This window comes from Hylobates moloch, unplaced genomic scaffold, assembly GCF_009828535.3.
Source record: "Hylobates moloch isolate HMO894 unplaced genomic scaffold, HMol_V3 SCAFFOLD_1, whole genome shotgun sequence".
NCBI lineage: Eukaryota > Metazoa > Chordata > Mammalia > Primates > Hylobatidae > Hylobates > Hylobates moloch.
The window spans coordinates 20,276,057-20,303,385 of record NW_026652276.1 but is presented as its reverse complement, the minus strand read 5'-3'; the positions used below and the strand labels follow the sequence as shown (position 1 = coordinate 20,303,385).

Here is a 27,329-nt window from a genome sequence, read left to right as displayed (position 1 = left end):
CAACATGTTGGCCAGGCTGATCTCGAACTCCTGACCTCAGGTGATCTACCCGTCTCAGCCTCCCAAAGTGCTGGGATTACAGGCCACCATGCTACAGGCTACAGGCTTGTTCACAACCTTTTATGAAAAAAGAAGAAATACATGAATGTGGGGGGAATGAATTGTATCCCCCCTCCAAAATGTATATGTTGAAGCCCTAACCCCACAATGTGACTATATTTGGAGATAGAGCCTATGAGGAGTGAATAAAAGTTAAATGAAATCATAAAGGTGAGGTCTTATTCTGATAAGGCTAGTGCCCTTACAAGAAAAGGAAGAGACCCCAGAGATTGCTATCTCGACTCTACCCTAAAGAAAAAAGATCATGTGAGGACAGAGTGAGAAGGCAGCCTGCTACAAGCCATGAAAGAAGCCTCACTAAAAACCAGCCCTGATGAACCCTTGATCATGAGGCTTCAGCCTCCAGAACTGTGAGAAAATAAATTGCTGTTGTTTAAGCCTCCCAGTCTGTAGTACTGTATTTTTTGTTATGCCAGCCTGAGCTGACTGATAAGTCTCTCAAAGGTATCAGTCTAAAGCCTCTCAAAACTTGCTTTTCTACAAAGTCAAATTCAGAATTGCAAAGCAAATAAAAAGGTATGGCCAGGGGCGGTGGCTCACGCCTGTAATCCCAGCACTTTGGGAGGCCAAGGCAGGTGGATCACGAGGTCGGGAGATGGAGACCTTCCTGGCTAACATGGTGAAACTCCGTCTCTACTAAAAATACAAAAAAATTAGCCGGGCATGGTGGCGGGCACCTGTAGTCCCAGCTACTCAGGAGGCTGAGGCAGGAGAATGGCGTGAATCCGGGAGGCGGAGCTTGCAGTGAGCGGAGATCGCGCCACTGCACTCCAGCCTGGGCGACAGAGCGAGACTCCGTCTCAAACAAACAAACAAACAAAAAGGTGACCACCCTCCTTTCCTGGATCAGTACTCTCACTCGTTTATATATTCTACTTTCAGCGAGTATAAATTAAACTGATCTTTTATTCTGCCATGCCAAACCCCTATCCCTTAAAAATTACCTCCTCCTCAAGGATTTTCTGAAACTAAGGATGGAATAACCATGCACCAACAGATCAAGCCTAAAACTTAGAAGTTACAGCTTTCCCTTTCACTCGTCCCCTAAACCCCAATGGCCACTGTATCCATTGGTGGGCTCCCCACAGTACACACATTCACATACACACACCACCCGCACATAATGTGTCCTTCTTCTGTTGACCTGGAATGCACTTGCTTAATCCACAAGATTCTACACTTAAAGGCCATGTCGGGCATTTGTGCCTTTCCATTGTCTGAGCAGATGCTTAGGAAATGTTTATAGTTGAAAGTAAACTGCTGTTCAACATCGTTTAATTTTCCAAAAACTTTCCTTTGTACCTCATCCCCCACAGGACTCAGCATCTCCCTCCCCCAGGGCTTTACCTGAACTTAGTTATAACATATTACAATCATTTTTCTAGGTCTGCCCATCACCTTAGACTGTGAACTCTTGCAAAGCAACAGTTCAGGGAAAGGCATGGAGACCTCAGAATGTACTGGCATAGACACGATATATCCAGGCATTCAAGCCTATATGGGGATGGGGGAGGGGGCAGCTGAAAACCCAGTGATTGTGGTGAGGGAACAAGTTTGATATAATTCCGAAGGCTTAAGTTGGGAGTAGGTTTGGGTATATGAGACTTCACTCCTCCAGGCCTCCTTCAAAGATACACAGACAAAACTTTGCCTTCGGCTGCCCATGTGTTTTCTGAGCTTATCCTACCTTTAACACTACCAAGAAAGAAAGACTCAAAAAATCCAGAATTAAAGCACCAGTCTTTAATATTTACTATATACTTTTTTCTTTTTTACTTACTTTTATCATTTTTCTTTTATTTCCTTTTTCCCCTCCCCCTCTTCCCATCTGATATTTATTATATACTTTATTAATTTAAGCCTCAGTTTCCTCATCTGTAAAGTGAGAAGCATGAACTAACTAGAGGATTTCTAAGGTCCTTCCCATTTAAATATTCTCCAAGGCTATAACGAGAGATTTTTTGCTTCACTAAGCTCTGGCTTAGAAGAGGCTTTCCCTCTGCCTCTGTCAATAACTCAAACTATTCTATCTTGCCATAAGGCTGAGAAAAAAGGATAAAGAACCATTTAAGACATCCCCATTGTTTATAGTACTATAAAGAAACCTTTTGGAAAAAGAACTACTCACCCTGGGCAAACATGTTTCATATGTGAAATACCTGTATATAGATAACTAGTCTGCCTGTTAAAATAATGCTGCCTGACCTCCTGTATTAATTAGGGTTGTGTTACAAGAAACAGAAAATCTGACTCTGAATAGCTAAGAGGCTAAAAAAAAGGGGGGGGGGGGACAAATTTTTGTGGCTATCATAGTTCAAAATATACTCGCTCAACTGAGCTGAAAGGTGAGTCATTTCCGCTGAAGCCGCAGGTAGCAATACAACAGGGGAAGGTGAGAAAGTACTTGTGGATGCTACAGGAAGTGACAAGTACCTCCAATAGCAATTGCTTCTTCCATCTCTTTTCCCTTTTCTTATTACTTAAATGGATTGCTTTCCAAATAGGTTCATTGCCATTGTTTTTTTCTGTAAACGTTTAACAAATATTCTACCTGAATCAGCTAAAAATCACATACCCAACATTGAGATTATTAAAAGTTCACTTTCATTCTAAGATTGATTTTCCTTCTAAATCTCTCTAGATTTATTACAGAAGCATTTGAGAAATCAAAAACTTCTCATTTGGTTAAGCTGTCCTCCTGCGAAGATGAGATGATATTCTGTCTTTTCTCAAGTTGGGTCTATGCTTCTAACTTCCCAGTTACTTAAGTTGAAAAGAAAAGGGATCATCTGTTTCTGCTGTGATACAGAGTCAAAATAAGAATAATTTGCTCAGTAATATACCCTTTGATAAGGTCTCCAGCCTTGCAGCTGCATTTTGCTCTTTGTAAGGCCATTCAAAATAACACAAGGGCCACCCATTGGCAGGTGAATATCTGAAAAATTTTAGAATAATTACGGGGCACTCTTAACAAGTCAATCACTCAGGCATTTTTAAATACTCTTCTCACCTTATATTAGAATGCAAGGCACTGGGGGAAAAGTTTCTTTCTAACAGTTCTCAAGTGTGTAAGCTGGAGCCAGTCTATCTGGGTTCAAATTGTCAAGTATTATACATGGCCAAACACATCCATCATTTTGTGCCCTGGCCTGTAGAAATGTGATTCCCAGTGTTGGAGGTGGGGCCTGGTGGGAGGTGATCAGATTATGGGGGCAGATCTTTCATGAATGGGTTAGCACCATCCTCTTGGTGATGACTGAGTTCTCCCTCAGTTAGTTCACACAGATCTGGTTGTTTAAAGGGGTCTGGGACAAATTAGCCAGGCGTGGTGCCGCATGCCTGTAGTCCCAGCTACTTGGGAGGCTGAGGCAAGGGAATCACTTGAACTGGGGAAGCAGAGGTTGCAGTGAGCCAAGATCACAGATCGCACCACTGCACTCCAGCCTGGTGACAGAGCGAGAGTCCGTCTCAAAAGAAAAAAAAAAAAAAAGAGTCTGGGACGTTGTCTTTCTCTCTCTCTCACTCCCACTCTCACCATGTGAATGCCTGTTCGCCTTTGCCTTGGGACATGAGTAAAAGCTTCCTGAGGCTTCACCACAAACCAAGCAGTTGCTGAGGCCATGCTTTCTGTACAGCCTGCAGAAACATGAGACAATGAAACCACTTTTTTTTTTTTTTTAATAAATCACCCAGTCTCAGGTCTTTCTTTACAGCAATACAAGAACAGACTAATACATGGAGGAAACATGATATTGATTTTGAAATGTTATGATGTACTCTTAGATTTAGGGAAAATCAAAATAAGAAAGAGAGATGGCTAGCTGGGATTGTTGGAAGAGCTTCTCCATCTTTTCTATGTTACAAGATCTTAGACCTAGATTATCTACCCAAGGATATATGAAATACCTAAAGTAGAGTACTCAACACTCTATCTTAGAATCTTAGTAACCTCATAGTATAGAAGTTCATAACTGAGATTAGCATCCATCCCAGGACATTTCAAAATGCAAGGGCAGCTTTTGGCCTGTCAAAATGACTGAGGACGACACCGGGATTTAGTGCTCGGGGACTACTAGGGCTACTAAATCCTCCATAACTCCTGTAGTCCCAGCCACTTGGGAGTCCTGCAAAACTCCATTCTTCATGGAGTTTTACTTAATGAAGAATCATCCTGTCCAAAATACCAGTGGTGCTCCTTTTAAGAAACATAGGACCTCCAATCTTTCACTGTTAGGTACCCTGGGGTCATGCAGCCAGTGTGAACACATCCAAAAAATATGCCTCAAAAAGCATCACACTCTACTCTTGTCTAGTTCAAACAGTTCTTCTTTATACTGAGTCAGTCAATGCCTGTCCTCTGGTCTTCATCCTGCCTGCTGTGGCCCACAGAATTTGTGTGGTTATGTGAAAAATGAAACTTGCCAATCCTCAAAACCAATGTAAAGTATTTACAAATTGCTGTGTCAAAGTTGCTGATCTAAGGAGCACCAGATGTGTCTCCAAACAGTTATTTCATGGTCTCTCTCTCTCTCATTCTTGCTCTCACTTTCAGTCTCCCCCCTCTCTCTGGCTGTTGGTCTCTCAATAAAAAGGAGAGTAAAGCACCACATCTCAGAGGGGCTGCATCCACATTCACTCTGCAGTGAAAAGTAGCTTCCCCTAATGGGATATTAAGTCTTTTCTCAACCAGAATTCTCATTAGCAGCCAGGGCTCCTGATGAAAGAGTAGCTCTACCATGCCTATGAACTAACTGAGTTTAACAAACCCATTACCTTTAATTCCCATGTTTAAGATCTACGGCCGGCGCCGTGGCTCACGCCTGTAATCCCAGCACTTTGGGAAGCCGAGGCGGGCGGATCATGAGGTCAGGAGATAGAGACCATCCTGGCTAATACGGTGAAACCCCGTCTCTACTAAAAATACAAAAATTATCCGGGAGTGGTGGCGGGCGCCTGTAGTCCCAGCTACTCGGAGAGGCTGAGGCAGGAGAATGGCGTGAACCCAGGAGGCGGAGCTTGCAGTGAGCCGAGATGGCTTCACTGCACTCCAGCCAGCCTGGGCGACAGAGCAAGACTCTGTCTCTTAAAAAAAAAAAAAAAAAAAAAAAAATCTACACAAGGCCAGGCACGGTGGCTCACGTCTGTAATCCCAGCACTTTGGGGGTGCCAAGGCAGGCAGATTGCCTGAGGTCAAGAGTTCGAGACCAGCCTGGCCAACATGGTGAAACCCCATCTCTACTAAAAATACAAAAGAAAATTAGCCAGGCATGGTGGCACGTGCCTGTAATCCCAGCTGCTGGGGAGGCTGAGGCAGGGGAATTGCTTGAACCAGGGAGGGGGAGGTTGCAGTGAGCCAAGATAGCACCAGCCTGGGCAACAGAGTGAGACTCCATCTCAAACAAACAAACAAATAAAAACTATACAAGTAATGAGAAATTTCAATAATGTAATTATGGATGACAGCAATGTGTCATCTTTGCTGTTCACCGTAAAGGCAGCAGAGGCTGAAAAGATACCAAATCAAAGAACTTATCCACTACGTTGGGCTGGAAAATCTACATATGTGATTTGAAAAGCAACTGAACAAGGTCTGAGAGATAGTTTCTTTGTTGTGGTTATTGCACTTTTTATTAAAGTCTAGCAAATATAGAGAAAAGTACCCAAATTCAAAGTGCACAGTCCAGAGCCAGTGTTAATGGTGGAATCTTTCAAACTTGCAAAGAAAAGATAGTTCTCATGCACATTAACATTCTACAGTGCTAATTTTTAAATGTAAAACTATTTTAATTTTATGAATCAATTATAGTACCAAAACCTGCTGAGGAAAGGAGAGAGAGAGAGAGAGAGAGAGAATGTAGACTAATATCACATGGATATTTATTAGAAATTCAAAATAAACAATAAAAATTGTGACACTTACTGAACACTTAATAGGCACCATTTCCTTGTTGAGACTTAGATATATTATCTTATTTAACATTAAGTAGACTCACGCAATAGGTATCATTATTCCCATTTTATAGAAGAGAAAGCCAAATTACTGAAGTTCACTAACTAGCCCATAGTCACATAGTGAGTGGCAGAGCTGAGATTAAAATTCAGTTGGTATTCCAAAGTTCTGGCTCCTAATCACTGTTTTCAATTAACAAATTGAATTCAAAAGACTTCGTCAAAATTCACTGCTATCTAATAAGGCTTTTTTTTTCTACAAATGCAAAGAGAGTTTATGGTTTATCACGAGAAAAAAATATACTAATATATTAGATCTCATAAATACAGAATACAACAAACCAAAAAAGCAACATAACCAAGATAAATATGTAAACTTAACAAAATTCAACATTCACTCTCTCTGAGAAGTGTTTAAAAATTATTAATATGATATTAAGAAAATAGATCTAATATTATAGTTAAGTTATATCCACTAAAATTGGTCATAAGGATGCTCACAATCTACCCTATTATTTATCACTGGTCTGAAAATTCTGACCAATGTTGTAACATAAAAGTTAGAAGTAAAAGGCTTAACTTTTTAAATAAGAGAAAAATACATATATAATTGTTTACAATGGAAGCTATTTGCTCTCTAGAAAACCTCAGAGAATTAACTGAAAACTTATTAGTATTCACAAGATAGTTCAATAAGAAGATTGGATGTAAGATAAACATACAAAAATCAATAGCTTTCCTGTAGATCAGTGATAACCAGCTAGAAGATATAATTGAAAATATTGGAAAAACTCAATGGGTTGTGTTTTCTAACCACTGTCTCTTGTAGAAGTCAACAATCCTTTTTGGGGAGGGGTCCTTTTTAGTATATCTAGTTTTCAAAGCTGCAATAAAAGTTATGATTTTCGTATGGTAAAACATTACTTCTCTTCAGTAAAAGATTTTATGTTTCTCTAGAAGAAAGATCTAACAATGCTTTTTAAAAAGTTTTAGTACAATTGCTGAAATTACAGTGTAGGATTCTTGTCATATTCAGTAAACATTTAAAATTATTGAAATAGTTGTAGCTCCAACATGTTGTAAAAGAGAATCCCAGAATCATGTATGAAGGCTAGAATAAATTAGGTACTTGGGCTTATTTTAGTTAAGTACACTAACCGTTCTTTATCCTATGGAGGAAAACTTCCAAAAGTCAGATCATTTGAGACCATTCAGTGGTTGATTCCAAATCTTTTAAGAACGCTTTTCATTCATGCAAAGATAATGTTTTCATTTTTCCATCAACATGAGTTTTTTTTCTTACCAAAACAACCACGCTCTTACCTTGTTTTAGTGTATCAGTGCTAATTTTAAACTCTAGGATACAAACAGAGAGGCAGTTCTAAAAGAAACGGTTTGAAAAAGAAACCTGAATATTCAAATATTACTTTCAACTGCACTTCTTTGCTGGCACCTGGTTAAAGAACACAGTAATGAAATCTCAATCTCTCCCATTGGTTAATTAGTACCTTTGCACCTTAAGGACTGGAAGCGTTACATTGTTAAGTATCTACAAGTCCGTGCTCAAAAACCAGTGGCTGCTTCTGTCTTCTTTTTCTTATGTATAGGTTTACACAACCGCTAAAAAAATAAACAAGCCTATCAAACATTCTTCTCTAAGCACAGGCTAAATATTACAAAATGGAGTACCCTAACAGCTAAAGGTGAATTCAGTCAACTAGCGCCCTTGTATTGATCTCTTATGTCACCCAACACTTTTCTTCTAATCCTCTCCATAATTACATGAACTGCTAAAGCTTTCCTGAAGCTGTCAATTCCTCTTGCATCCATTTTCAAACGGCCAGTGGAGAAGCGGTCTGGGCACTAGATCAAGCTGTCAATGTTCCCCACTTGGGCTACTGACAGTCCTCTTGAAGCCTCCTGGCACCTCTGTCAAGGGCCTCCTAGGGTTCTTCAAAACTCTTCTCCCTTGGAAGAGAGCGAGGAGGGTAAAGGAGCCAGAAAGATATTGATCCATTCTTTTAACATGTTAATTTGCCTGGGGCTGCTTCAGCCATTGCCAAGCTGGGCACTTCAAAAGGAAACTGTTTTTCAAAGTTGAGATGTCTTTTTCAAACACTTAAATCTGAAAACAAATGAATCCAAGCCTCAAGTTCACAGTGCAAAGCAAGAGAGGTTGGCCAAACACAAACAGGATAGCTAATATGTAAAAAGATGTCCTAAAATTAACTGATGAATTTTGATCGAGAAATTTGAAAGTTTGAAATGTATTTTAAATGTCTAAAGCCTGTGAATGCATCATAACCAATTAAGATGCAACCTACTGAGTAATATTAGTCTATGGGAGAAAAATTAAGGCTGATATAATTAAACTGATGTAAAACATTAATAACATTGATATTGATGAATACTTGGGCCTCTCCGTAAGTGATGAAAATAGAAAGTAAAACTGATTGTTCATTTAATTGCACCTCTAACTGGCAACACATCATGAGGCTAGACAAGAAAAAGGAGGGGTTGGGGAATTGCCACATTATAAAAGTATCTTTGTTTACTGCCTTTGTTATCAGTTTATTATTTCATCAGTGAAACATACAGTAGAGATACGACTACAAGACATAATTAAGGGCCTAAAGATTGCAAAGTATTACCATATTCAGTTTGTAAAATTAATTCATCAAAAGCAATGGTTTGCTCGTAGTTTTCAGCTCAGGTATTTCTGGGGATATATTGTTAGTTGTGAATGGTTATTAAAGGAAGAAGTCACATAAAAGAGACAGCTGCAATCCTAATGAAGAATCCACTGTGGAAAGCAATAGCTAGGAAACGTGAAGTCTTAAATCAGAGAAGTTCTTAAGGACAAAAGCCCAAGAGAAAAAGCATTCCTAACTGAGCCGAGTCTTAACTGATCATGAGGTTGGCCCATATTTACCTGCCATGGTATTATGGGAGGAAATCAGTATTCTGTTAACCTCTGACCCCTCAGATCTGAAGCAGACAAAGGCCCAATCTGGAGCCCTGGGAGAACATAGCCAAATGTCAAACAGCAGGGAAGCGATTGTTACAGAAACATTTGGCTTGGGCACAGGCAGCTTCATTGGGGCAAACTGCTATTCACAGAAACAAGCCATGAAGAGATAACGCCATAAAATATGAACAACATGGAACCTTTTTCGCCTTGCTTCTAAATTGTTAGCTTTATGGGACTTCATGCTGAACAGTATGAAAAAAATCCAATTTGCTTTGAAGCGCATTAGTCTGTCTAACATCCTAATTATTGTTTACATTGCCATTTGCCTTCTATTAAGAATTGAATAATTACCCAGCACTTCATAGTTTAAAAATACAAGCAAACAGGATTATCTGGGTAATTAAGAAACTGTACCACAGCTTTATACTGGTGCAGAAAATATCTGTAAATGGAAGGGAAATGATAATTATCAATCAACTTACTTCAAATGGTGTTTTAAGGATTTTGAGCAATTTGAGATCTGTAACTTATTAAGAAGAGGTTAGTAAGATCACCTTTGAGAAGTGTGGGTCTGTTTAAATCCATCCTGAGAAACAAGAGCCAGATAAGCAGCTGAATTTTCTCATCCACTAATGACACCAGGGAACACACCATGTACAGAGCATTCTGCTGCTCTTTAATCCTAATAATCCATCCCAAATGGACTTTGAACAGCATCATCAAACTTTGTCAGGCCATGTGGAGCAAAACCGAAGCTCTTCCACATTTAGATGTTGTTTTAACTGACCTTGCTTTTACTTAATTAGACTGCAATGTCTAGCCATGCCCGTTTTCTGCTCTGTGAAATTAGTTTGAATTCAAGTCTAATTGAACTTCAAAAACATTTCATGCAAAGTCCTCTTCTTCTAGTTTATAGAATGCATATACGATCATGGCCTTTCAGAAAACAGTGCTGGTTTCAACCAGAGTTAAGTTTGTTGGGTAAAATATGCAGTGCGCTTGCCTCCCCATTCTAGAAGGAATAAAGGTAAGGTTAAAAAATAAGTAAATGTGGAGACACTGGGGGCAGTGGGGAGGAGGGAGACAGAAACAAAAGACAATATTCAACCAAAAGTGAATCCACAAATATAATAAGGAACAGAATTATATTCAATACACATTTTAAAGAATTTTATCTGGGGACATAAGTGAAAATATGAAATTTTAATTATGATTCTAGGTACGATGATTGATGTATTCGTTCATAGATGAAGAAACACAGATGAAAATCCCAGTGGTGATTTGTACATCACAGACTTTAAATATCTACTCATTGATGGCATGAATGGACTCCAGCCCATTAGTGACCTAAGGCCTATTTTCAGAACTTCCTGAGCTCTGACAATTCTTTTTCAAAGAATTGTATCTTTTACTTTACAATTTTTTAAAGCCCTTTGTTGGGACACTTCTGAACATTCCTAGCATAATCTGAATAGTGCCATCCCCTCCCACCTCAGAAAGAACAGCAAGATTCCAGCTGAAGCTGTCACTAAACAGACAAGCCAAGGGATTCACCAAGGCTGGGTTCCTTTTCCAAAGGTCAAAATGAAATGAGCAGCAGGGACTTGGGTTATTTTGCATGGGGCAGGGGGGCCGGAGAGTGACAACCAGCCACACTGGGGGCAGAGGGTGCATAAAAAGAGCCCTGTGCAAATAGTCTCCTCTCTGCCTCCCACCCCTGATCTCTGGAAGCATTCAAATCAAAACCGAATTAATTTGCATCGTGTCTAAATCACTGGGCTCTGCATAAACAGAAGGAGATTTTGGCTGGGGTTTCCAAAGGAAGCCCTCATTGCCTTTGTGAAAGGGGGAAATGGGTGTGCTGTTTTGCATGAGGGCGAATACAGAATATGCAAATGAAGAATCTGCTGCCTGGAACTGCAGGGCTGGGCAGACAGCTGACGACCTGCATTCACCCAGAAAAGGCTGGGGTCTCCAAAGGGAGTTGTAAGCAGTACCAACATGTGTGTTTCCCAGGAAAAAGAAATAGACCCTGAATATTCATAAAATGTCCATTTAGTCATGGGATTCTTAAGTACCCTCCAGATCATGGAACCAAGTGACCTCACCTGTTCTCCTCCCCAAAACAGCTCAGAGGTACCAGTTGTAATGGGATACAGGGAGAAAGCTTTTATGCCTTAAGTGAAAAAGATACAGTCTCTCAGGGTCCAGGGGACAGCTGAGGACTTCTTTAATCATTCCTTCTCACAAGCACAATAAAACTAAAGGGAGCACTGAGCCATGTTATTGGACACAGATAACCAGTTTTTAAAAAGCCAAGAGCTATAAATTGCTGCCTAATTTTATAGAAACGTCTAAAGGGTTGAGTAAATAAAATGTCATTCTTCTAAACTATCTAAGTCTCCCAGATTATGAAAAAGTTTTCAGAGCTTTATTTCATTTTCATTTTTAAAGCCTCTCCATGACCTGCAGAAGTGCAGTCTCTGTTACCTTCCAAAGAAACTAAAAGGTGATGGACTAGGTGCAGTGATTCTCAACATTTTCGGCCTCAGAACCGAACTCTCAAACATTTTACACTCTCAAAAATTATCGAGAATGTTTTCGTGTGTGTGAGTTATAACTAGTAATATTTACCAATACAAATTGAAATTGAAAAATAAATTTTTAAATTATTAATTCATTGAAAAATAACAATTAACTTATTACATGTTAACACAAATAGCATATTTTAAACACTGTTGTCCAAAACAAAAGTAAACTTCGTGAGAAAGAAAAGTGACATTGTTTTACTACTTTCATTTTTTTTTTCTTTTTTTTTTTTTGAGACACAGTCTCGCTGTATTGCCCAGGCTGGAGAGCAGTGGTAAGATCTTGGTTCACTACAACTTCCACCTCCCAGGTTCAAACAATTCTCCTGGCTCAGCCTCCCAAGTAGCTGGGACTACAGGCTCACACCATCATGCCCAGCTAATTTTTGTATTTTTTTTTTTTTTTTTTAGTAGAGATAGGGTTTCAACATATTGGTCAGGCTGGTCTTAAACTCCTGACCTCATGATCCACCTGCCTCAGCCTCCCAAAGTGCTGGGATTACAGGCATGAGCCACTGTGCCCAGCCACTACTTTTTTTTTTTTTTTTCCATATTTCTTGAATGTCTGGCTTAATAGAGGACAACCAGATTCTTTTACAGTAGTCTCCTCATATCCATGATTTGGCTTTCTGTGGTTTTGCCTACCGAAGGTACAGTACAGTAAGATATTTTTGAGAAAGGGATAGAAAAAATGATAGAGAGAGGCTATATTCATACAATTTTTATTGATATATTGTTATAATTGTTCTATTTTATTATTATTGTTGGCATTCTCTTACTGTGCTTAATCTGTAACTTAAACTTTAGCATAGGTACATATGTATAGGAAAAAACATAATGTATAAGGGTTTGGTACTATTTGAGCTTTCAGCATCTATTGAGGGTCTTGGAACATATCCCCTAAAGTTAAAGGGGATCACTGTATTTGCTTCTATATTCAACTTAATAACATTATCATACATCAGTTAGCTTCTGGAAAACTCCACTCTTCACTCATGAGAGAATTAGAAAAAAAAGGCAAATAACATCTTAGTGTTATTAAGAAAGTTTTGACCTTGCAGACCACATGAAAGGGTCTTGGGGAACATAGCTGGACCACATGGAGAACCACAGTGACTTGGGGCACAGAGGATTGGATCAATGTAGACAAGACCAGCCATTTGGTACCATCCCTTCACTCTTCCCTGTATTTGTCACCATTGCCTCCTCAAAAGATTAAAACCAACCAAACAAAAAACTCTCCACTCTGGAACCTAAATGAAATGGTTTCTTTGTTGGATTGATCAAACAGCCTATATTGTCACCATATTTCTATCTAACAACAATAAAAGTAAGAGTAACAATTTTCACTTTCTAAGCATTTTAATGATTCTAGGCACTGTGCCAGGCCCTTTATACAGTCATGCATATATGTGTGTCATATATAATAACATACTATTGCCACCAATTTGCAAATGTGAGCTTGAGGTTAGGGAAGCTAAGTTAGTGTCTACAATTGCACATCTGATTAAGTGGCTCAACTCCAAAGGCAGTTCTTGGCCATTTTGTGCTAACTGTATGTTAACTTCATGTACTGCAGAGAATTTTGAAGGTTCAGATATAAAGAAGATTCATAAACATGATTTAAAAAGGACCCAATTGAGTAGAAATCATGAACAAGGACCTCATTAATACATTAGTTGCATGCAAAGATTTTAATATATCATGTTGACTCCACGAAACATAACTCCACCAAATAATTGATGTTACTACTTTGGTTATGCCTAATGCTCCCCCCACTGACATTCTCATAAGGAAGTTCTACTAAATTCATATGTCCAAGATAAAGGCAGAAAAATTACAAAGCAAGGTTAATCATTCAATGTTTTAACAAAAATATACATGTATGATTACGCATTAAAGTGTTAGTTTAAAAATATTACCAGGAAATACTGAGACAACGTAGATATCTACCAATAAGGAAAAGATTAAATAAAGCATGGTATACTTATACTACAGAATATTAATCTTCAATGAAGGAGAATTAAGAAAAGCTATATTCTCTAATATACAGTGATATCTATGACAGTCAAGCATCATAAAAACAGGATGACAATTACAAGGATGATTCCATCTATTATTTTAAAAATACATGTATATGGCTATATTTGAGTTGCCTGCCAAACTGTAAAAACGGTAACTTGTAAAATGTTGGGGTAAGCTTTTGAAAACTGTGTGCGTGTATGTATGGGTGGGTGTGGGTGTGTGTGTGTGTGGGCAGGGAATGGAAGACTTACAATTTTTAGTTCATGTAATTCTATGTGAGAAATTTATCTGACGAGCATGCAGTCCTTTGCTAATGTTAAATTTACTAATTACCTGTTCCCCCTCCATTAACTAGTAAAGTTCAGTTACATGAAAGTCAAATTTATATCATGACCACCCCTGCTTTGCACAGCAGTAACTGAAAAACCACTTAAGAAGGCTTTTTCCTAGAGGCTCAAATCTTAACAGAATAATTATGTCTTAATTCATTTCTGAAAGATACAAGGAAGCTCAGTTAGACTAAAATAAGTCATCAAATCTTGAATACCATATTCAAAAATACCTAACTGAGATAATTCCTATGCGATGCTTTGGTGAACCCCAAATAGAGACTATTGAATGATTCACACTCACAAAGACAGCCTGGTCACACAAAGAGGAAAAAAAAAAAAAACGTGTATCAGAAAAAGGACAATAATTAAATGCTGCTCTCTTACAGATAAAGAATTACATTTTTTCAATGACCACAGCCATGCTTCAAAGCCAGAGATAAAAGCAGCCATGTGATTCAAGCAATTGATTCTTAATGATACAATTCAAAGGTAGAGGAAAAATTTCAACAGTGCAAAGGATATGGAAGCAGCATCTCTGTCAACTAGATTTTAAATACTTCCTTTCCATTACTTCTTTCTCCTAAGCTCCTTCTATAGTACAGTTGAAAAAAGAAAAGTAATCATTTCTTTGACATAGCGCTCTTCCTCTTTTCAGAGCACAAGTGTGTTTATTTTAAAACCATTGGAACATTTCTATCTTGTTCTTTCTTTAAAAAGCTTTTAATATGATACCTTTTGTTGATATGAGTACATTTTAATATTGATGACCTCAATATACAACAAAATTGTATACTTCAGCAAGGCTTGATTCTTACCTAGCTTAATTTTGTCACAGTTGTAATTGTTTGGCCTTAAGAGTGACTCCAAAAGAATGTTTTTATTGGTATTATTTTTATATGTCTGCTCTGAAAACTGCTGATTAATATTTCCCAAAGAGAAAATCTGGAGCTCTCCTTTCATTTTTCAGCTTTTTAATTAAGCAAAAAATACACTAATAAAGAATCTTTTTGGCTGGGTGAGGTGGCTCACACCTGTAATCCCAGCACTTTGAGAGGCTGAGGTAGGATCACTTGAGGCCAGGAGTTCAAGACCAGCCTAGGCAACAGAGCGAGACCTCATCTCTTATGTTAAAAAACAAATAATAAAAAATAAATTTAAAAAAATTTTAATGGAATATTTTCCTCTCTTCCTTCTGCTTACTATTTCTAAAGTAATGAAAACAGTCCTGTAAAACATCTGGAACGTTTCTTCATTAGGGGTATCTCTGTCCGGAAGGAGATGTCTGAAGTGGATTTTGTTTCCTTTTTCCAACAGTCTGATGTGGCCTAGAAGCAGGACTAACTAGAATCAGTATATTACCCTCTGCATCCAATCACTACTCAAGTTCAAAGGGCTGCTAACTCCTGGGATACATTCTCCTTGAGAAGATGGGTAAGTAGCTCACACACATTGTTGTTCTACTGAGACCAAGCCAAATCATTTCAGAAAATGTTATTCAAGAGCAGAATGAACTTGCGGCTGCTTCAGAGGGCAAAGCCACCATCCCCCTGCCCTCATCCTTCCTCTCCATTAGCATGTACTGCTGGGGGTAGGAACTGCAAGAGGAAGTGTAGTTCTGTCCCCAAGGTCCTTTGACGACTCCAGTGGATGATCAGGGTTAGAGTCAAACAACAGCACACCCCAGGCCCCCACCCGCCCTGCCCATTTTTGCCCAAGGATCCTTTGTCAAACATTTAAGATCTTAATCAATCTTTGCTCTGACCTCTTGGACCCCAAGGAAGATGGATGAGGAAGTAAGTGACCTTTCACCTGTTCTTCTATTTGTCCTGCCACTGTAGAACCATTGAAAAGACAATTGGGGAGGAACCTGCTGCCAGAGTTCTGAAGACTTGGCCAGTTTTCCTTTATATTCCTTCTTAAGCTTTCTTTACACCCTCTTTCTTGTCCTACCCACAAGTCACTTTTCCCTCATTCAAAGGAAAGTTCTCTTTCCTATCAGGGAGGAAAAAAAAAATGACATCCTCCAAATAATATTTTCAATACAAAGTGTGAAAATGTATATTATTATTTGTTAGGACAAAGGAGAGAGATGCTTCCTATCTTTAGCCTTGATATCAAGGAGTGGTCAGGGGATGGATTTTCCTTCTACTATTTCAACTCAACGCTCTTAAAAGTCAATAGCTATGACCTTGGGAAGAGCACAATAACAACAGAAATGCTAATATCAAGTTGTTGCATGATCTATGAGGTGACTTTTACCAATCTTACAACCCCAAGTCCTCATCGCAAGTCTGTAAACTAAATGTAACTATTATCGTCCCGTTTTATGGATGAACAAACCAAGGCTCACAGGGCTTAAGAAACATGCTCAAGGTCATCTAGCTAAGTGACCAAATTCATACATCTTTCCTTGTCTCTATATTCTTTCCATTATGCCCGGGTGCTACTCTTGATGCCTGTCATGATATCAAGGATAGGGCCAACTGTTTTTATTACTCCTAAGATTTTTAGAGTCTCAAGTCATCTTTTAAAAATCTCACTCTGGCTGGGCGTGGTGGCTCACGCCTGTAATCCCAGCACTTTGGGAGACCAAGGCTGGCGGATCACAAGGTCAGGAGATGGAGACCATTCTGGCTAACACGGTGAAACCCCGTCTCTACTAAAAATACAAAAAATTAGCCGGGCATGGTGGCAGGCGCCCGTAGTCCCAGCTACTCAGGAGGCTGAGGCAGGAGAATGGCGTGAACCTGGGAGGCAGAGCTTGCAGTGAGCCAAGATCACGCCACTGCACTCCAGCCTGGGCGACAGAGCAAGACTCCATCTCAAAAAAAATAAAAAAATAAAAAAAGTCTCACTCAAGATTGGAATCCTTTGTCATTCAAGTTTTTTCTTACCTAACTACATCAGAAATTTCTACATGGCAATAACAGAAACAAACAACCAAACAAAGTGCAAGATCTTGTGCAAAAAGTGTCTTGAAAGAGTTAATCATTTTATTAGCAGAAAAAAAGCAAAATAACAAAACCAAAAATAAAAGCAAAACAAAAACAAAAAACAAAAACAAACTTGGTTGACACATCTGAAAACACTGAAGTTTCTCAAAAACGACTCAATCCACCTTCTTCTTCTGTTAAATATCTGGCCTCATGTTAGGAACAGCTTGCTCAGACTTGGACTAGATTTGAAACCCTAAATTCCTCCCCTTCGAGGACCCACGTGATTAACTGGATTCCCCCCCAAGACTATTTCCATAAAGCAAACCAGAAAAATGTTCGATTGCCTTTATATTCACTTTGCCCACCATCTTTTTCTCTTTTCTTTCTAATTTTGGTCGTAAAAATGTCAAGGAGTTTCACAATGCAGCAATGTATGAGTTACTAGGCTCTGTGACAATTGAAAATCAATGACATTGATACACGAAGATGTGCTAATGCTGAGAGTGAACATTTTAGCAGGAAATGGAAGCCAATGTTGTTTTTTTAAAAATATATATAAGAATCTTGACATGTGAAGATGTGCAGGTCCTGTATTACAAAATGGAAAAGGCAGAATAATTTACTCTAAAATGTGATGGCATGTCATTGCCCTGCTTATTTCACTGTTCCTGCTATGATCATAGTAATTTAGTTGCCAGTAACAATGTATTCACATATTTTCTTATATTAATACTGGAATATACTTTGGGGTATCAATTCGGTACAGCTTATCTAGTAGTTGCTAAGTCAAGAGCAAACAAAAAATCGAGGCCTTAATCTTTATTTTAAAAATCCTTAAATTCCAACTTGTAAACTTTTAAATTTACACATTTCCTTTTTTTTTTTTTAATTTTTAACACTGAGTCAACAGAAAAGCTAGCCACTCTTTGTTCTATCTACCACAAAATGAAAGAACATTCACTGTTAGTTACTCCTAGAAATAACTAGAGCTAAGCAGGAATGCCACTTCAGAAAAGTGTAAACTATGAAAGGAGTAACGTGTAACTTCATGACACCAAATCACCAAAAAATGCAATTTTCTTCAGGTTCTAACTGGATTTTCAGTCAATCAAGTGGATTGCCCCATAGTTAATCCCACCCTGTCATTAAGATGGTTGAAATGCCACACAAATTGTTTGGCAGTCAGTTAATTCAGGCCTTTTAACCACCAAATCAGACGAACCATGTGGCAATGCCATCTACAGCTCAACAACTACCCAGAGAAAAGATTAATCTGATTGTTCCATAGATTAGACCAGAATTACATTCTAACTATTTAGTAGTAACCATAACGGGATTGGCAGCCACAGACTATCGATAACTACTATTATAAAAACAAATATCAAGCAAGACAAAAACTTGCAATAAAAGATATTTTTAAGTCTTATTTCACACATGACAAACAATCTGTATAAATAGGAATTACTCTCATCTCTTACTCAGATATAAAGTTTCTGTAAAGCAAAGGACTTTATACACTCCCCAGTATTCTGACAGGAAGGGGTAATAAGCAAGAATAAATTGCATACACTGAACCTTAGGTGAGAAAAAAATAATCCACTTAGTAATATGGTAAGTAGTAATTAATGTGATAAAAATACATAGATTTCTTCAAAAACTCAATAACTGAAATCAATAGCAAATTGGGTCACAATTTGCTATTGCTTCTGACCACAGATCAAATAAGAAAACCCTTGCTTGCTTAATTACCACCTCCTAAGAGAAATAAAGAGGTCTTTCATCAAGATTAATTTCATTTAGAGAACCCATCAGTGGGTGTTCAGGGAACAGAATGTACTTGAAGCAATGTCACTCCACTTTGTTGGGTCGCATCTCCACCGGTCCACAAGGCAGAAAGAAAAAATGGACTTTCTTCACTTGATTTTAGTCAGTGGGAGGGAACTGGAACAACTTAATCCTAATTTCACATTTAGATCATTCACGCACATATGCAGAAGATGGGAGATATTTACAATCTTTGTCATTTTCCAAGTCCACAGACAGGAAAACTATGGCTCAAAAATGTGTCCACCCTCTTTAAGTAAGGATCAATCAAGGCATTTTCTTCAGCTTGTTCATTTACATTTCAGAGGGTGCATCAAGCCAGTTCAGATATAAGTGCCTGTTAGCAAATGTGTTTGGCTTTCTGCTGATTACAGCAGCATCATTTATTTTGTCAGTATTAGAAACGTCTTAGCTTTGCCACCTGGAGCTATAGCACTTACTCATTAGACCCCTGTGTCCCACCACATCCCACAGGGGCTACTAATTACTGGCTTTTCTCCATTTAGTCTCATCTCTGATTTAATTACTTGCACTAAGCCCCAGTGAAAAAACTACAATATGGACCCTCTTACCTTGGCATTCTCCGCTCCGCTCCTCATGCCCAGCGTTGCATAGGCAGTTGCCAATGGGTACCAGCCATTCGCCATCTGCCCCACAGTACATTTTTGGCACATCCTTCTCTTCTGAGTTGTTGACACAGGAGCCTCGAACTTCCACCAGGGAAGACGTATCAGCCCCTGTGATGGTGTCAGGAAACTGGGCCAGATTGCGAACTGTGAGTGGACACTTTTTATAGAACACACGGACTGATACCAGGGCAATGCAGGCTCCCACATCCTGAAAAGCCAGGTAAAATCCCTTTTTGCTTAATGGCCCTACATCCCGGATCTCGGTGTTCAGCTTCATGATTCTGTCACCAATGTCCACTTGGGTGAAGCTCTCATCAGCAGCAATGGTGTCAATTTTGACAAACTGGTTCTCTCTGATGAAACGCTCTTTGTCGTTGTCTGATTCATAGTAGTACAGGTTAAACGTCTCCTTGCAAGTCCCCATGACGCCCGGAAGACTATTACAGTCCCTCAAGGTGAATTTAATCTCAATATACACCCTCTGAGCCCCTTCTCGGGTGATCCAATCAGTTCGTAGCCAGTTATTCTGGCTGGGTTCCATCACATTGCACACTTGGTAGGTTCGGATTGGTGTATTTTTTTCATCCATGATACTCACTTCCTCCCACTGCAAAGATCCAAAGCAGATGTATCAACTACAAAGTTTCAACATGCAGTGATTTGTCAATCCCATTTTATTCTCATAGGACACCTGATTATTTTTCTTTCAATAATGAAGCAAACTACTGAGCACCAATCATCACTAATAAAGGATCTTGTGGGAGATAAGATAATATTTTATTGAGGAAGTGTTTTTTTGTTTGTTTTTTTTAATTGTTTCAATCTTTTGCCTGAAATCCAGAGGCAATGGTGGATTTACTGCTTGTGAGTTCTCAGCAGTTCCTTGTGGTGGTCCAACAACCTCAAATTCACCTATTACAACAGCTACAATTTCAAGTGGCAACAGTTCAAATTTACTCATAAATGAAAAACTAGTATGTGTATTGTTTCAACCACTGAGCAGAGACCTGCAAATTAAGGGCAGGAAGAGCAGAGCTTGCCAAGGGAAGACAATTATCAGTTAATTAGTAGTGCTCCTGTCAGAACTTTGCTCTCTAATACCTTAAAAAAAAAAAAAAAAAAAGGCAATTGATTTTTTTGGCACCCTCACTACTCTTTAAAGGTGAAAAGAAAATCCCACCATTCTGGTTTCAGTAATCCTAGGAAGACAGGGAGTAAATTTTATGGCTGGATTTCTCAAATATGCTATCGTTTATAACAGTAGACAACTTTTCAAGACTGTGTATTCAATTAAAAAATTTGTACATGTTCTCATTTTTAAAACATAGACAAATAACAAAACTAGAGAACAGACATGCTTTGCTTCTAACTCTTCCATGGACATTAAAAATAAAATAGCAAGTAGTATTTATGACTGAAGGCCCAAAAAAATGAAAGGAGATGGTACCATTTTCTTTGCATTCCACTGCCTAACACAAAGAATCTAATGGTAGGACAACTTGAATTCAGCAGAATTCACTGTGACTAGGGTAATAGTTTCACTGTCATTATAGCTTTTAAAAATAATCCTAAAAGCAGCAAAACTTTTGGGGCTCCTACTAGGCTGGTAGGCAGCCTCAAATTTTTCATTAACATCTAGAGTAATGCATTGATATAGATCTGTTATAAATCAGCTTAAGTATTTAACAAACATATGAATATAATTAGAAGGAACAAAAGATAGTTTTTTTAAAAATTGTATTCTGTAATAGCTCCACTTAAAGCTCCATGCAGTCCAATGAAGTACATAGAATCATAATGTACCTTTTAACAGGCTTCCCAACTACGCACTGGCAAACTCTTAATGGATGGAAATGTTACTATGTGAAGGACCATAAGCCATACAATTCTGTATCCTTTTCATCTGCTACCATTATAAAAGTTGAAACTAGGAGGGGTAAGTGCCCTGTGGTGATGAAAATTTCTCTTTATCCAGTAAGCAATAAAATTACCAGTAATTTACTTATTTTAGGAAATTCATGTAAATCCAAAAATAGATTCCCATCTTCAAAAAAACCTGCTCAGCATGCTTCTCTTCTCAGAACAATGGGAATTTGGAAAAACACATTTATCAATGAAGGCACATAGGGTATCTATCTCTACAGAGTTCATGCAGGATAATTCAGGTCTAATATGAACTTTGCAGCCTGAACGTAATTGTCTAACCACATTGATCAATTCACCAGAACAGTGACAAATCCTCCCTTAGTTTTATATTTCACAGTCAGTGTCAGCAACTCAATATACTCTTTTAAGTGATTATTACCAAGAAAGTAGCTTTTTGCTACAACGATGTTATCAGGAGCCATCACTTTCCCTGATTCTCATGTCTTGCTTAGTTGTTCTTATAGATAAACAATGGATTGTCTCTGATCCTAATTTATATTTTCCTTGGTGGTATTGTCAGATCAAGTTTGTTTTTTTCTTTTTAAACATAACAACAACAAGAAATAAATGTCATTATCAGGCCAAATTACTATCTCAAGTTAACAGTGAATAAAGACATTAAATGTCCTAACTGCAAGCAGAGATTTTAGAATGATCAAGACTCAATATGCTTTCACTCTCAGCTAGAAAGAACTTTTTAAAGACAATCAATCCATTCCTCGTTGATAGATACCCAGTTCATTCCTTTGCTCTAAGCCTGAAAAAGTCCTCGTCAATTATAAAATCTAGAGATTAATTAAACTTTATAACTTGACACAATTTCTCAATGGCTACTATGTATTTTGCAATGACTAATTCTTTAATATACAAATAAAATTTCATTTATCTTACAATAATGCTTAAAATGTTACATGCCTAATATTTAAGGAAAAGAAAAAAAAAACCTGCTTATATCCAGCCCATTAAAAGTACTGGGTTGTATACAATCAGCTCTGCATAGTTTTAAATAGACTTCAAGTCAACCGAGATAAGTTTTGTGTCTAGAAAAAGTGACCAGGTGCTCTTTCAGCAGCTCTGGAGAAGAAGAAGAAGAAAAGAAAAAAAAAAGATGTCTGCAGCATATTAAATTGCAATAAAAGCTTTCCAGAAACTAGATAGACTATGGACTGTACCCTAAAATGTGTCAGTCCTTGTTGTCATATAGTTCACACGTGTATTTAGTGAAACAAGTCAGGTTCAAAATTTGATTAGATGTATATACTCTCTTCAAACTTAAGAGCAGCCAGTAAGAAAAATAAGGCTCATTGAATTTATTAATACAAGTACTGACACTTTCCATCCTCAATTTTACCAGCAGTTCTAATACATTTTAACTTACCAAGCAATACCTCTGGTACATGTAGCCTGGGAAAGCCTCGCCTGAATCAGTGACCTTTCCAGGGTATAGGATTAACAATGAGTCTGACTCTCACCAAGATAAAGCTGTACCTTTCTTCACATTCAAAGGATGAGGGCAATTGCCTGCAATCAGTGGTGAATACAGCCTGTCTACACTGCCAGAGGCCTGCCAATCACTCCTCCCTCCTTTAAAAAGATGGTTTTAAGGGCAGACTGGAATTTTTCAAGAGAGAACAAACCAATGGCAGTCAAGTTCAGGCAGAAAAAATAGGAAGACAGGGCAATCTGTTTTATTTCAGGTGGATTACAAAATCTGTTTGCAACAAGACAGCCTAAAATGCTCCATTTTCATGACTATTTTCTTGCTTAGTCTTAGTTCTGAAATATGTCCTTGATAGCAGACTCTATGAATCTTTATTTTAAAATCCTTCATTCTTTATTCAGTGAACCAGTGTGGAGCCCATGCCAGGTTCTAGCATTACAATTTTTGCCTAGTAAAGACTCCTAATCTTTCACCCCCATTGTTTTTAATCAATGGACTCAGCCATAAACTATCAAGCCTGTGAATGTAGGATGATTTGTTTAATTTTAAAAGGATTTGAGAGTTATTTCAGTTTGGCAGAAGTCAGTTACATGTTGTACTGTTTTCTTTCCAAAGCTGATTCATTCTGACTGGTTATTTAGGGGGCGTAGGAGAATGTGGCCATTGACCTAGTAAGATGGAGGCAGTATTACAAATTTGAGAAGAAATGAAATGATGTTTTTTTCAGACCTTATAATCCAGCCTACTCAATCCCCAAGGATTCTTCAAGATTACAGACACTTAAGCTTTTCATATTTAGCACCATTAATGCACAAGCTTGGGGTTTTTCGGACACAAGTTCACATGACTCTCTCTCAGTGTGCAAGAGAACAGCAGCTGACTTAAGAGTGAGAGCAAGGTACAGAGCCTTCCTGCAGTTCGTGCAGGTACAATTAGAAATGTCTTTTCTCTCATATCTTTATTTATTCTTTTTTTTTTTCATCTGGAAGCAGGACAATTGCTCTTAAATTAACCTTGTCAGGACTTCACGGCCATCACAGTAACAGGCATAAATTCTAATTTGGTCCCCGGATCATATTTCCTGTCGGTATTTTAGTTTTAAATAGGCATCTAAGTCTGTGCCTCCACCAATCTCCTAATTTTGAAACCCCTTTCTGCCCTTTTGGTTTCTAGTTCTTCCATGACAGAGTTATCCAAAGGGAGTATAGGATTTCTCCAACAAAGCGTAATTCACTTCATAGGCCACAGCGGAAATCTGACCCCCTCACCACAATCAACAAGAATCAAGCCATTAGGACTCTCAGAAAGTTGCTAATCACTCCTTTTTTACCCTTTGGATCAGAGAGCAACTCAGGACTTACCCCTCCTTCCAGAGGGCTTGCTATCCACCCAAGTTCTCCCTGAACAGATCTGGAATCCAATAAGGTAACTGCAAAAAACAAAAGAGAAATAGATGAATTTCCAATTGCAAAAAGCCAATAACACAAAAACCATTTGCCTGAGAGTTTCCATATGTGCTGAGGGTGCGCATATCCAACACTGATCAAAACCTCAACTTGGGCTCCTTATGTAAATAATCATTACTCATTTGATCTTCTCCCCCTCTTTAAATCTGCAGGTTCTTATTTATTTAACTTGCTTAGCATTTAAAATTCCATTCTAGGACTCACTTGATTCATTTTTCTAAAAAGGATGAATAGAGAATCTGAAGTACAATTCAAAAAGATAAATACATCTATGTAGAGCAGTTGCACTCTAGAGCAAAATCTGCATTCATCTCTGTCTGGTATCTACTAGAATGATTTGTTTTTGCAAGTTTCAGATGACCACATAACTCATCAGGGTGACAGAGCCACAAGTGAATTCTCTCTTCTATCAGAGAGTATCCTATCCAAAGGGTCAGGAAAAGGCTCTCCCTAACATTTTCCCTTCCACAACCAAGTAAATAGTCCCTGAATATGGTATCCGCTGCTTTTTTAAATATCAAAGTTTCAGAAAGAGGGAATGCCAGACATGCAGAATCAGAATGCAAATGTACCGAAAGTATTCTCTCTTTCTCAAGATGTGTTGGGGACAATCAGAGACTCGTCTTCCACCCGTAGGAAATCACTGGCTTGAATTTTAGGCATGGAGTGCTGCCTAACGGCTTTCGTGTGCTTGTGCTACACCTAAGAGTGCGTCAAAGCTTCGGGGGAAGGGAGGACAGCCTACCCAGCTGCGGTACCCCGCTCAGGCTAGAACAGCGCTAGGTAAGGGGAACATCCAAAGGGACGCAATGAATTCAAAACCTCTCTTTCCCATCGAGATCTGCAGTCCTGGGGGTCGAAAGGCCCACCTCAAAGGAACCACTGGGTTATTAATTTGATCAGCCAGGCTGGCTCTTCAGGCTGGGGGAGGGGTGGGAATGGGAAGCCTTCATCTGTGCTCATGCGCACCCCAACACTCAAGCTTACCCCCAGGCCCCTGGATTCTGCCCACTTTCCCTCTCATTTCACCTCAAAGTCAATGGAGTTAAAAATCAGTCTCTTTCCCTTAGTTTTCCTGGGGAGTCTGAATTCCTGGGGTCTGTTAATGATTTTAAAATGTAGAGCCTTCCCTGGGTCGCTCCCGCCTGGAGTTCCCGCCCCCTTCCCTCCTCTCCCCTCCCCCCCCACCCCCACCGCAACCATTCTCTCCTCTCTGTCCCTAGAGAAAAGCCCGCTACATCCATTTGGATTTATGTAAGGTGGATTAGGGACACAAAGGAAACAATAAGACCCAATTTACAAAAAAAGGGAGGGAGTAGAAAGGGAGGGTAAAAGGGAGAAAAGGAAACGTGATGGGAATAGAAAGCAACAAAGTGAATTAATTTTTAAGGGGGAGGTGGGGGAGGGGAGGGGAACAGACATCCCTCCCTCCCCTTCAACGTTAGCCTAGGGCTCTCAGCGCCTTTTTGTCTTGGGCTCCCAAGTTTTTCTCTCAAAAAAAAAAAAAAAAAAAAAGGGGGGGGGGTTAAAAAAAGAAAGAAAACAGTCTCTACATCTGGGGCGAGAGAGGTCTCAGGGGACGTCCTAACAAGTGTGTGAAGTGGCCAGGAGAACGCGGGATCCACGATGCCGCTCAGGGGAATGAATAACTCTAGGGACCGAGGGGCGGCGACGGCCGAGATGGCACCAGAACCACCAGAAGCCACGTCGGAAGGAGAGGGGAGATCCAGAGGGCGAGAGAGGGCCCCTTCCTTCCAAGCGATGTCTGTGGGCAGGTGTATAAATCTCTCAGAGCCTCCGTCTGGAGAGCTCCGGGTACCGGCTGCCCAGCCAAGGCTAAGTTGGTTTTTGGCTCCCTCCTTCGGAACAGAGAAAACGATAGATTGCACAGGGATGGATGGACGGATGTCTGGAGAGATGGAAAGATGAATGGATGGATGGATGGGTGGATGGATGGAGGGATGGATGGACGGACGGACAGATATATGGATGGATGCATTATGGATGGATGCATGGACGGACGGACGGATGCACGGAGAGATGGATGGATGCATGGATGGATGGATAGACGGATGGACAGACGGATGGATAGATGGATGCCGGAAAGGAGAAGAATGAGAGACGGATGTGAGATTAGATGCACGCAGGCCGGAGCACCAACATACGCTGGAACACAGCACGAGCATACACTAGAACACACGCGCACACACTCGAACACACGCGCACTCAGGACATTTGCGCACATACAACCCTCCGCGTCCGCTTCCACGCAGGCATTCGCGCACCTACATACACGCAGTTGCACGCGCGCGCACACACACACACACAGGCACACACACACGCAGACACGCACACACGCAGACATGCACACACACACCACACATACAGACATGCACATACACGCAGACATGCACACACGCAGACACGCACACACACAGACATGCGCGCACACACACACACAGTTCACCTCTCCCTGGGTTTCTCATAAACTAAATGATCACCGCCCCCCCGCCTCGCCCCACCTCCCGCCACAGACACACAGGCACATACAATCCTCCCAGCACGTCCGAACGGATGCACAGAAAACTGAGCACCCAGACGGGTCCCGTCGATCCCGCACGCTAGCTCTAAACTGTGTGCAATTCTGGGGCGAAAAGCTAAAACTCGACTGCGTTCAACTTGCCGGCGGGTTCCCCAAGTCTGCGGGGCGAAGAGCTCGGGCCCCTCAGGCCCGCAGTCGCACCCTCGGGGCGCTGGGCTTGGCGAGGAGAAAGGTGTCTGACTCCGGGTGCTAGAAATCAGGTCACTGGCGCCTGACCAGCGGCGCCACGACCGCTGCGCTGCGGAGCAGGCCCCGCAGCCCGGTCCCGAGAAGCGCAGGGCTCGGGAAACTTTGCAGAAACCAGAGCTCGAAAGGCTTTCGCTAGAATCCGGGAGCACCAAGCCTTCACTGTGCTCCAGGCTGCGTTTTCCCCTCGCCCCGGGCTGGCTCAGGAGAGGACGTGGTTCTTGTAATTTTTTTTTTTTTTTTTTTTTAATCCTGGCGTTGTCTCCCGTGCATCCCCTCGGGGCGCCTCGAGCGGGCCTCTCCGGCGGATGCTGATAAACTTTGGCCTTTCGTT

At 39.9% G+C, this 27,329-nt stretch overlaps 1 protein-coding gene across 3 annotated transcripts in view; it reads right to left on the bottom strand.

Annotated features, from left to right (window-relative positions):
- Positions 1 to 27,329, bottom strand: part of EPHA4 (EPH receptor A4) — a 152,939-nt gene that overhangs the window by 125,243 nt on the left and 367 nt on the right. For all 3 annotated transcript variants that reach the window (XM_032754358.2, XM_032754360.2, XM_032754363.2), the window contains exons 2-3: positions 24,103 to 24,170; positions 19,318 to 19,981 (exon numbers count right to left, since the gene is read on the bottom strand). In XM_032754358.2, the coding sequence (XP_032610249.1) occupies positions 19,318 to 19,981; positions 24,103 to 24,170 (732 nt within the window). The remainder of the gene's footprint in view (positions 1 to 19,317; positions 19,982 to 24,102; positions 24,171 to 27,329) is intronic.